This window comes from Montipora capricornis, chromosome 4 (assembly GCF_036669925.1).
Source record: "Montipora capricornis isolate CH-2021 chromosome 4, ASM3666992v2, whole genome shotgun sequence".
NCBI lineage: Eukaryota > Metazoa > Cnidaria > Anthozoa > Scleractinia > Acroporidae > Montipora > Montipora capricornis.
In genome coordinates this window covers 55,949,325-55,961,960 of record NC_090886.1, presented here as the reverse complement: position 1 = coordinate 55,961,960, position 12,636 = coordinate 55,949,325, and the positions used below count along the sequence as shown (strand labels likewise).

Below are 12,636 nucleotides of genomic sequence, written 5' to 3'. Positions count from 1 at the left end.
TTAAGACAAATCAAGTCAAATGTTGGTTTTTGAGGAGAGGGGAGACCGGAGTACCCGGAGAAAACCTCTCGGTGCAGAGTAGAGAACCAACAAACTCAACCCACATATGACGCCGAGTCTGGGAATCGAACCCAGGCCACATTGTTGGGAGGTGAGTGCTCTCACCACTGGGCAAACCCTGCACCCCTGGAGCCACTTGAATTTTTCAAGTGTCTTAAAGAGACAATTGCTTAAATTGTTCAGCTAAGCGCGTGGATCAATTCTCTCATTCATCGATAAACTGTGCTTCAAATTTACATTCTTTTCATTCATACTTCAATTAATAATTTATTTCTTACATTGAGGTGTGTGCTATGGTACGCTACTGTTGAATTTACAGAAAGAGTTAAAAACGCATCTTACTCTACTTAGGGAATAGTCATTCATTAAGTGTTTTTTCTTGTGGACTTACCTTGCGCTTTTGTGGGTTTTGCTATAAAGTAAAGAAAAAGAGAAAAAAAAATCTATTTAAGAAAGTAGTAAATGGTAAGAAAATGACTTGTTTGTAGTGTTCGTTGTCATTGTAATGACTCACGTCTGTTGAGTCTGATTTTTCAATGAAGGCTATTACTTAGGGTGCGTTTGATTGACCGTATTCCAGAATAGGAATACATGGAATATAAGTTAGAAATCCGTCGTTTTTACGGAGATTCACATAAAAATTGTCAAAAATCGGCTGAAATGCTATTTTAAATATATTTTTATTATCCTTGCTGCTTCGAAACGCACCATACATACCGTTTTAATCATCACTTCACGTATTCTTATTCCGGGATAGGGTCAATCGAAAGCGCCCTTACTTACTTACTTACTTACCTACCTACCTACCTACCTACCTACCTACCTACCTACCTACCTACCTACCTACCTACCTACCTACCTACCTACCTACTTACTTACTTACTTACTTACTTACTTACTTACTTACTTACTTACTTACTTACTTACTTCCTTACTTACTTACTTACTTACTTACTTACTTACTTACTTACTTACTTACTTACTTACTTACTTACTTACTTACTTACTTACTTACTTACTTACTTAAAATTCCGCCCTGGCTTTGTATTTGGTCGCCACCCTTTGTAAAAAGCCAACTGTCTGCCCCCTGGCAGATGAGGCTCTTTATTTTGGTTCGCTTACGTCCAGAGGTTCAAATAAATAGATGCACGCTCAATTTTGACATCCAACACGAAGTAACCATTTAGCCTAAGCATTTGTTAACTACTTCTAACACTAACGTAATTGTAAAGGTTAGCGCTATTCCAAGATAAACAAAGCCGTTTATATTCACGCATGAACTGGTTGCCATTGAAAATACTTACGGCACGGGGGACACATTCCTGGGTTAACTGTAGGTGATACGGCAAATGAATGATAGGCAGGGTTGAGGTCTGTAATATTTTGCTTTAAAAGCATCTCTTTGGAATGTTGTCTATTTTCTAAATTATCGGTGCCATCACTTTGCTCGTTGACTACACTGTGATCGTTGTTATCGCCCATTTGTAGTCTCTCCGGCTTTTCTACCTTCTCGTCAGCCTGTTTTTCATGGTGTTCATCAGCTTCTTTCTCAATTTCATCTTTGTAATCATGTCCTTCAAAGGTATGATTCCCAGTCTGTTGTGAGTCAGCAGCATTTACTTCTTTTACAGAATCAGTTTCATACGCGGTCTTGTTTGCCTGTCCAATGAACTGATTTTTGACACTTGGGATATTTTTAAATCGAAAATCAACCTTTGCACCTTCATTGTTAGCAGACTGATTGTTGTTAACTGTTTTTCCGTTTCCCTCTTCACTCTGTCGCGAGTTTATCGCGTATCGTTCTTTGCTCTCTTTTGGAGAATCAGATTGAGTTATAGATGAACTTGAATCCGCTTTTCCTGAAAACAAACCACTTAAACTTTCATTTAACGACGAATGGTTGTAAAACTTTTCATCAATTTCCGTTTCGTTTTTTTGTGAGTTTGGTTTGTATTTGTCGTTACTTTCTTTCTGGGAATAAGCTTGATGCATTGAAGGAGTCGATGATGAACTTAATTCACCTCTTCCTGAAAACACACCTTCATTAGAGGCAGAGTTGTTGTAAAAATTTTCTTCAGTTCCTGTCCCGTTTGTTACATAACCGTTGTGGCTTTCTATCGGAGAATATGGTTTCTTGGAAGAAAGAGTGGTAGTTGGGCTTAAATTATCTTCTTCGGAAAACACTCCATTTAAATCTTCCTTCTGGACAGATTTATTGGAAAGTTTTTCTCCAGCCCCTGTCTGGTTCTTTAATGAACCATTTACTTTGCCAAAAAAATTAGGGGTAAATGAAGTAGACACATTACGTGCTGTGAAGATACCCTGCACATTATCATTTTGAGAAGGGTTGTTGTAAGAATTTTCTTCACTTTCGTCGTAACCTGCAGAACTTTGTTCTGTTGCGTTGTACTTCAGTGGTTCCGTCACCGGGTCTGAAACAATTCCTTGTGTTCGGGGCTGTGTAGCTGCGGTCATTTCGTTAGAGAAAACCCTCCTCGTGGAAGCTTTCTCCTCTTTCGATTGTGGTTTTACTGGTGCCATGTTGTTTGCGAGCGGTGCATTTACAACGTACTGCAGTGGTGTTGCGATGACTGGTGGTGACTGGAAACTAGGTATGACAGGAGAATCGTAACTGGGATATCCAGGAAAATTTGTGTAACCCTGAAACCCCATGAATCCGCCTGTGTCAGATACACAAGGAGGTTTATCTGATAACAAAAGAAACATAAGGGGGAGTATTAGCGGCTACGGACTATGATACTGTGAGAGTCAAGATGAGTGAAACGGAAAAGTAACTTAAGTAAAACTAATAGCAATAATGATGTTATCAAAGCGGGTAGTCTTTACAATCAGCGATTGTTAAATTGTTTTGCTCACGACAAGAGACAATTTTTGTGACATAAATGATGCTTTTGTCATCTCTATGAAGAACAAGAGCGAGCTGAATATTGATAATTACTAAAAAATTAACTACGGATATCAGATTTCCAGCATTTTCATTGGCTCGCCGGACACAGGCTTTCATACACTTCTTCTTTCCTCTTCCCGAATTGTCTAGAAACATTGAAAGAGACTCTGCTCGCCGGGTAAGGCTATCAGTTCATATACCTGCTGTACCTAAAATGGGCATGGAAAGCGTCAGCAATAAAGCGAGATGGAAAATATTTTTGCCATTTTGTGCCAAATAAAATCAACATGGACAAGTTGTTGATCCAATTATTCTACTCGGGTTTGCTGGATATAAAATGATTATAACCAACTCGGCGTGTTATCTATCACTTTATATCCAGCCCGCCCTCGTAGAATAATTATTAAATAGCGAACAACTGCCTGGTGTCTCTGTGCCTTCAGGAAACCTTAGGTACAATCCTTGTAGTACATGCAGCGGTTGGTAAAATATACAAGGGAACCTTTTCCAGATCATTTTGCTGCTCTACCAACCTGAGCAGATCATTTCTGAGGGACAGCATGTCAAACTGGAATCTGTGAACTGATGTGAGCCCCAATCTATGGAAAGAAATCAACATTAAACCATAAGAATTTAAAGCTTATGAAGTTTATCAACCTGTCATACAGATCCAAACTCGATCCTTACTCCTTGATTAAGTACGTTATCGTTGTTGAGCGCGGAATTTGAAAAACAGAACCTGCGATATATTCATATGACTCTAGCTCCTACATCCCGTCCTCCATTCTATGATTTCCCGAGTCTTTATTTACTAACCTTTTTTAGATATTGACACCAAAACAACCTTTAACTTTATGTTTCCTCAAGTAACATCAGTAGTGACTTCTAGTTTCCTAAATGCAAATCATGCTACATCTTTGCGGAGAGAAGGTACGTTTTTCTGTTTAAAACAAATTATATTTGACAACGGACAAGCGGTAAAAAGCTGAAAGAGGTCTCCCTTAAAACATTTCGGGCTTATTAAGAACTCAAAAAGTAACCAGCACCTATAGCTAGTTGGCTTAATAGCTCAATTGGTAAAATACTGCACCGGTATTGCAATGGTTTTGAGTTCAAACTTATTCATTTCAAGCCTGACGTTTTTAGGCGTTCCATTCGTTACTGCTTAACTAGCGTTCATTTCTTCGATGATCAAAAACATCAACATGCGTCTATCCACAGTTCAAACATATATCTTTCATTAATACACAGTCAATGTCACTGTCAATTTTCAAGTTTACACATCGTTGGTACGAGTATCAGCAAAAGAAAATGAGGGAACAGAGAAGGAGGCTCCCGGTCCAGCCCTTGGGATATGTCATGTCCACGAAAGTTATTTTTAGACGAACGGAAGTCTTCCGAGACGTCCGCATGCAGGCCAACCTCGGTCCGATGTTTGAAAGAAAATATATATTCATCAGCCTTCCACGCGCGCCATCATTTTCTCTTTCCACAAAGAACCTGAGAGCGAGGCAAGACTGCATGCGGACGTCTCAGAAGACAGACTTCCGCTAGAACAAAGACTTCCGCTCGTCTAAAAATAACTTTCGTGGACATAACATATCCCGGCCCACGCCTTGAGCCTCCCTCTCTGTCCCCTCATTTTCTCTTGGTATCAGACTATGACCTCTTCGGTATCGGTACCTAGGACTTAAATACCCAAGTTAGCATGTGACTTCCATACCCAAATTTTGTCTTTTGACAGGCTCATCGTATTCGTCTTCGTCTTCCTCGTCATATGGGTAACGTTCCATCCACGAATCCCTACTTTCCCCTTCCTTCTCTCTTCGGTCGTCACTTTCTTTGGCGTCCTGAATCTTGTCACCTCCCCACGCATTCCCTGTTTGATGCTGTTTGTTTTCTTCCTTTTTGCTCGCCAATAAACTCAAACGACTGTGATTGTCTTTAGAGACAGTTTTTTTGGAGTGGACTTGTTTCCTATCTTTCTCACCTACAGATTTTGTTTCAGATGGCTTATGTCCGTCATCTTCGATATCTCCACTCCGTTGTTCTCCATCATCAAACAAACTATTTGACGTTTCATTGTTGTTCATTGGTTTTTTAGATTGCACTTTTATCGCATCGTTATTACCCACAGATTTTGATTTGAGTGGCTCCTGTTTTTCATTCTCACTCTCTCCACTCCCTTCGTCTTCATCTAACAAATTACTTGACGTTTCAATACCGTTCATGTCCTCGTGAAGGTCATCTTGTTTAGAGATTGTCTCACCCCCTTTGGAATGTACTTTTTTAGCATTGCTATCAGCGACAAATTTTGACTTGAGAGGTTTCTGTTTGTCGTTCTCACTATCTCTACTCTCTTCCTCTTCATCCAAAAAACTGCTTGAGGTTTCATTACTGTTCACGACCTCGTTAGGGTGATCCTGTTCTGGGATTGGGTTTTCGAAGTGTACTTTTTTGGCAACGATATCATCGGCATATTTTGATTTGAGAGACTCGTCTTTGTCGTCTTCACTATCTCTACTCATTTCTTCTTCTTCATCTAACAAATGACTTGACATTTCATTACCTTTGATGGCCTCGACAAGGTGATCCTGTTCAGAGATTAAGTTTTTGGAGTGTACTTGTTCGGCATCGTTATCATCTACGGAATTTGATTTGAGTGGTTTCTCTTTGTCATTCTCATTATCTCCACTCCCTCCCTCTTCATCTAACAAATTACTTGACATTTCAGTGCTGTTCATTGCCTTGTCACCATGGTTTTCTTCAGGGATTGGTTTTTTGTAGTGCACTTGTTCTGCATCATTGTCACTCACAAATTTTGATTCGAACATCCCCTCTTTGTCGTTCTTACTATCTCCACTCCCTTCTTCTTTATCTAACAAATTACTTGATGTTTCGTTGCCATTCATTTTCTTGTGAATGTGATCCTGTTGAGGGATTGGGTTCCCGGAGTGTACTTGTTTGGCACCGTTATCTTCCACAGGTTTTGATTTGGATGGCTCCTCTTTGCCATTCTCACTATCTCCACTCTCTTCGTCTTCATCTAACAAACTACTTGACATTTCATTGCTGTTCAAGGCATTATCACCGTGATTCTCTTCAGGAATTGGTTTCTTAGAGTGCACTTGTTCTGCATCATTATTACCCTCATATTTTGATTTGAGTGGCTCCTCTTTGTCATTCTCACTATCTCCACTCCCTTCCTCTTCATCTAACAAATAACTTGACGTTTCGTTAGTGTTTACGACCTCTTTTAGGTGATCATGTTCAGAGATTGGTTTCTGGGAATAGACTTGCTTGGCGTCAAGGTTATCACCCGCAGATTTTGATTCAAACGTGTCTCCTTTGTCGATCTTACTATCTCCACTCTCTTCTTTTTCTTCTTCATCATCTAACAAATAACTTGACGTATCACTACCGTTTATGGCCTCGTGAAGGTGATCTTGTTCAGGGATCGGATATTTTGAGTTCACTTGTTTTGCATGCCGATTATCGGCAAACGATTTTGATTTGAGTGGCTCCTGTCTGTCATTTTCACTATCTCCAGTCTCTTCGTCTTCATCCAACAAACTGTTTGATGTTTCGCTGCCGTTCGTGGCCTCGTTAAGGTTATCTTGTTCAGGGATTGGCTTTTCGGAGTACATTTGTTTTGAATCGTTATCACCCACAGAGTTTCGTTCAGATAGCTTTATTTTGTCCTTTTCACTATCTCTGCTTTGCTCCTTGTCCAACAAACCCCTTGACATTTCATTGCTGTTCATGGCCACGCCAGCGTAATTGTCTTCAGGGATCAATTTTTCAGAATGCATTTGGGTCACATCGTCATCATCCACAGATTTTGATTTGGAGGGTTCAGAGGGTTCATATTTGTCATCCACACTATATCCGGTCTGTTCTTCGTTGTTGAACAAACCATTTGACGATTCATTTGGGTCCATTCCTTCGTTGTCCAAATCACTGCCATACCATCCACCAGAGTCGTACACGTGATTGACCCCTGCACTGGAAATATCACGTGTCTGAAAATTGTCATCGGATTCTTCTTCATCGTGCTCCGGGAGATTTTTTCCGTCACTTTGTTCATTACCTCTGGTGTCCTTTCTATCTGCCATGAAGTCATTTACGTAGCGTTTCACGCGTCCATTAGGTTTGTTATTATATGAATTCTCGGCTTGCCGTTTCTCTCGAACTCCTACTACCTTTAATGAGAAGTCCAATCCTTCTAAATTTTCCTGTATATTCCATTGTTGGGTAAAAGAATGTCCCGCCAGAAGAAGAAACAGTGTACGTCTTAGCACCAGCGAAAGAAGCATCTCAAAGCTAAAAATTAAGACAAAGTTCAAAGGTAAGTAACGGTAGATTTCTTTATGTACATACTTACTTAGGCTGCATTCCTTATGTATGGTAGAAGATTTTATTTACACCAGCAATAATTATGCCCCTCTCTTAATTAAAAAAAAAGTGGACTGTACCTATGTTATGGAGTCGCCAGTCGGTGAGGTTGGATGTGTAGGCCTGGTGTCAAGCCATGCCATCGCAATGATTCCTTCGATATTGACAAAAATTTCAACTTAACAGTGGAAGAAGAAAAGGTATCACGACTTCATAGCTTGCTTTCAAAGAAAGATGCACAAGCACATGTGACAAGCGAAATCAAAATATTTAAAGAAGAGGAACTAAAAGAGCAAGCGCTCTATTTCCTGAATCCCAATTTTCATCACAGGGTACTGCAGCATCTCCGAGACCTATTTACTACGAATATGGTCACATACTTTGTATGGCAATTATGTTTGATAGAGGCCTTTTTGAGTTCATTTACAAGCCTTGATTCCATTGGCTAACAGTTTTAAATACAGAGCAATTAGCACGTTTCCAGTTACAGAGAGCTAAGACTTTCCAGTGAAAATGAGATCAGTTGTTGACATATAAAAAGCACTTCGCTTTAAAATAAACGCACTTCATTTTTGTTTTGATGAACCACACGATGTTTTTGAAGTTTAATGAAGACAATACATGTTTCGGATGAGGCATCATGCGTCGTCAGTTGTACAGTGATAAATAAAATGAAAATATGCAATAAATAGTATAACAAAGTGACATATTAACGAAAACAATTAAGGATGAAGGCGCGAACCAAAAAAAAACTTTCTATCTAAGAAAGGAGAACTAATTAGTATCAAAGGGATAAATTAAGATGAAGAACATTTCAATAAATAATTCCGAAGGAAAATGCAGTAGTCATTTGTTTATTGTAGCCATCTTTAGAGTTTTCAGTAAGCTACAACACAAACAGGAGGTTTTCCAGCAAAGTGCAAGACGTTGCAAAATCTGTAATAACATCATTATCATAACCTTTCCAACAAAAACAACCGGTAACTGGGGACTGGTGATGAGACTGACACTGTGTGAGGCCTGGGAGAGCTTTTACTTATAACAGAAAATCTTTTTTAAAAAATCCCACCAAGTTCTCAAGTACGCACGTCCGTATTTGCGTAGAAGACGTTACGCCCGTGTTAGCTATCCTAACTGGCCGGAGGCAAACCAGTTGGTTATTTACAAGTGCATCCAAGAAGGTCAAACAGGGACTACGAGCTAGGATCAAATTCTACGAGTGGTCAGAACGGGTCTTTAATCTGGGACCTCTGAATCTCAAGGCAAGTTCCTTAACCACTGAGTCGAACTCCTTCCTGAAAAGCAACTAGAATTACTTATCGAGTCCACTCTTCCATTAAAAATGGTGCCTTCCTCTAAAAAAAATTTAATATAAGAAATTTATTGCCTCTAGCTAAACGACCTTTGATAAAGCTAACTTAAGAGTTTTTAGTGTTACGGCAATATCAGGTGTCATAGTTTACTAACGTCTTCTAATTACATACTAATTATTCTGCCCTTTACTCAAAATCGTCATGTTACGTGATAGATGATAAGTGAAGCGTTCTTCAGTGAAGCACACATATTGTTGCATAAGTTTGTTACATTGAGCTTTTTGTTATCTCATTCCGGTCAACTTTGATAAAATAACCCGTGATAGCATGGGAAAGTCATATGCAGGGACATTAGGTGGTTGTCAAAATGTTCCCTTTCTTTGGATTCGTATTGACATCTACATTACTATAAAGTAATTATATAGTTATATCTACTATACTACCATCTCCTATATTGTAGATGCTACGATAAGTGGCGTGCCGGATAGTTGGTATCCACATCAAAGGACAGGCAGACATTGACAAAATGCTATCATATGCACTCAGGTCACTCAACTATGTTGGTTTCGCAATGAAACAACCACAGACCAACAGACAACAACTTTCATTTGATTCCGCCATACCGGAACGTTAACGTACAAAAAAAGTTGAAATTACAATAATCAAAAGACTAGCACGTGGAAGCACTGCAATTCGCTCGGGAGAAACCACGTGACTAATATGACCCCAGTAGCCACAAACTGTGATTTGATGGTAAAACAAGACAACTCGGTGAGAGAGAGAGAGATAATGTCGAAACGTTAGTGTGATTGATAAATCCAGTCTTTGCGTTACTTGCTCACCGACTATTTATCTTGATTAATACTTTTATTTCGAGATTTAAAGTAAATAAGGCCTTTTACTTTATAATCTTGATTAATACTTGTATTTGGAGATTTAAAGTAAAACATTTTTATTAATTCCAACGTTCTGTTTCGATTTGGTTTCGTTGCGACACAAAAAAACTCAACGAACGACTTCTGACACCCTTTGTTGAGATCTCATGGAACTGATCGCTATGGTTATTACATAATTTTCCCTTAATTCTAATTGCCTTGCTGCTTTTTAAGAGAAACTGAACGGAGTAACAATTTGACAACTTAGGCATCACTTATTCACTCACCTCAGAGTCTCTACATGAATCCACTGAGCAGGATATTATCCTCCTCATTTAGTTTCTTAATTAACTTTCAAGTCAGTAATTCGAAAAAGAGAGTTCAAATATTTATGACTCACTAACTGACGTCACCATATGCATCTGGCCTCCTTCTTCTTTAATTAAATAATCTTATTTTTCAAACAATGACCGGTTTTTTTTTTCAATGTTTTTATTTCAGTAAATTAAGTGTACTTCCCAGAAATCCATTACTAGGTGGAAAAAGAACAGCCAATTTATGATCAGTTTTGCCTCAACTTCGGAAAGTCAAACCTATCAAGCACTTTACACTAACTAATTCTCGATTTATGTCGGGTAATCTTTCCGATATATATTTCAATTTGCAGGTGTCCGTGGTTGATTATAAAATTTTCCGTGTCTACGAAGGTCACCTACTTAAAAACAACCTTCAATTTACTAAGAGCTGCTATAAGTACAAATGTTGGCTTGGTCAGTACTTAAGCTATTAAAACACATGTATGGTGCCCTCGAACGACAAATTCAAGTTGTACCTAACGATTTTTGGGAAGCAAGGGTATCTAACAATGTGTTTGAAGGGATAAGAAAGTACTCCAGGTGTGATGACTATCAAAAATGGTTTACAACACACACGGGTGACCTTCAGATAACCAGCTACTGTTCATGAAAACATCTGAGTTTTTTTCGCGTTATTCTCCATATTGAGATTGATCAACTGCGTCAGATGAGCATGTCCGCTATTAAATAACGCATTATTAGGACGTCCCTGAGTGACCGTAATAATGTCATGTTCCTTCATGGCTTTTCGGCCGGCCTTTTTCCAAAAGCGTCAAATGGTTGTCTAGTTTGTGTATGTCTTATTTCCAAGCCTTGAGGATTTTTCCTTAGAACACGTGACCTGAAAATCTCTATAAAAGAGACAGAGGTCAGGATTGTAGCAAAAGTGATAAAAAAGAGGTTTTGGTCTGTAATGGGAGTGATGATGCTTCAGTATGAAAATATTTTCAGTGGCTGAAGTAACGGGGCTGAAGTAACGGGATTGTTGTCCCCCAGGATTGTTGTCCCTAGTTTACTTGCTTAAGTTTTGTTTTCCGTAACTGTCTCTAAGAGGGACACTATCAGAAAATTGGTTGGTGTGCCTTTCACGCGGATCTTACACCTCTAGTCGTCCATCTAGCCTGGCTGAATTTCAGCGGAGGAGGTGGCTGAAATATATACAGGCTAGTGCCATGGTGTTTAAATGAAAGAACTTGAAATACTCATAAGAGTTTTACTGTAATTATGATACCGGCAACGAAAGTTAATATACGAAAGCCATATATGTTTGAACCGCGGAGAGAACCAAGTTAAGATGCTGATCATCGCAGATAATTAACGTTGCTTGAGCAGTAACGAAAGGAAAGCCTGAAAAATTCAGACATGAACGAGATTCGAACCCGTGACCTCTACGATGCCGGTCCAGTGCTCTACCAATTAAGCTATCAAGCCATCATCATCATCATCATCATTTATTTGCCTTTATGTGTATAACAGATTTTAAAAAAAGCATACAGCAGGTTGTTAGGCGAGGAGACCTCAGGAAACCACCAGGCTTATAGGAGAGGCCACCTCGAGATCACGATATTAAACAAAAATAAGGGCTGCAAAGGAAAATAAGGGCTGCGAAGGAGCTGGTCATTATGAGACTTAGAAATGAATGTGTAAGCGCATCCTTAGAGATCCAGGGGAAGTCAGTCGAGGCGAGACAAGAATCGGGACTGGCGTAAAACTTTACGCCAGTCCCGATTCTCGTCGCGTCTCGACTGACTGCCCCTGGGTCTTCGAGGATGGTGTAAGCGTAAAATCAAACAATATCAATGCAAGTGAAAGTTAATATTCTAAACATTTGGTCAGCGTCTATCACGAAGGATGATTTACCACCGGCTTTTCAAGGTTTCTGGACTTGGGGCCAGCACAACAGAATCTTGTAGTTTAATTATTCCAGTCACGAATCGTCCTCGGGAAAAAAGGACATTTTATTGTCACTACAATTAATTTGTCTAGAAGATATAGCCGTCGTAAGCAAAGGTTCGTGTGTGCCTTGGTCCACAACACCTCACCTTTTTGAATCTTGTAAAACATACACAACCGCAGCACCATCCTTCTCTCCTGAAGTGACACCCATGCATCCACATTTGCTGTAACATATCACTGACACTAGATGTATTGTGATATCTATTCAGAGCGAAGCGCGCCAGCACCAGGCTACGCTGAACCATTCCCAGCTTGTCAATGTTCGTCTTTCTGTAGGGGTCCCACACGATGGCAGCATAATCGATCAACGGGGACGGACGAGTATATTATATGGCAAGGTCTTAAGGACAGGCGAACTAACTCCTCAATTTCTCTCTAGAGGTGTGATTAACGTGCTCGTTCAAATTAAGATCTTTAGTTATCTGACTCACCTGAGGCTAGGGTTTTCTCAAATAGAAGATAATCCCGGTTCACCAAAATGCGATTTCGCCCTATACGAAGAACCTTGCACTTCCATTTTCCATTCTTTTTCCCAAACAGCTACGGTAGGTTAAAATGGTTTAGAGTTTATTTTGAACCCGTAGAGGAGCATCTTAACTTGATTTCTCCACAGTTAAAATAGATATGGCTTTTATATATTTACTTTCGTTCTCTCTATATTATCCTCTACGGACTCAAAATAAACAACTCCCAGATGGCGTGATAGCTCAACTGAGAGAGCACTGCATCGGTATCGCAAAGGTCATTTTCCAATCCCGCTCAAGCCTGAATTT

General features: G+C 39.5%; 1 protein-coding gene across 1 annotated transcript in view; it reads right to left on the bottom strand.

The window, feature by feature from the left end:
* The window catches only part of LOC138046849 (dentin sialophosphoprotein-like), a 14,682-nt gene extending 2,668 nt beyond the window's left edge, over positions 1 to 12,014 (bottom strand). The window contains exons 1-4 of the mRNA XM_068893428.1: positions 11,950 to 12,014; positions 4,692 to 7,291; positions 3,502 to 3,567; positions 1 to 2,768 (exon numbers count right to left, since the gene is read on the bottom strand). The exon at positions 1 to 2,768 is cut by the window's left edge and continues 2,668 nt beyond it. Coding sequence (XP_068749529.1) covers positions 1,330 to 2,768; positions 3,502 to 3,567; positions 4,692 to 7,291; positions 11,950 to 12,014 — 4,170 coding nt within the window. The 3' untranslated portion in view covers positions 1 to 1,329. The remainder of the gene's footprint in view (positions 2,769 to 3,501; positions 3,568 to 4,691; positions 7,292 to 11,949) is intronic.
* Positions 12,015 to 12,636: the final 622 nt, after the last annotated feature.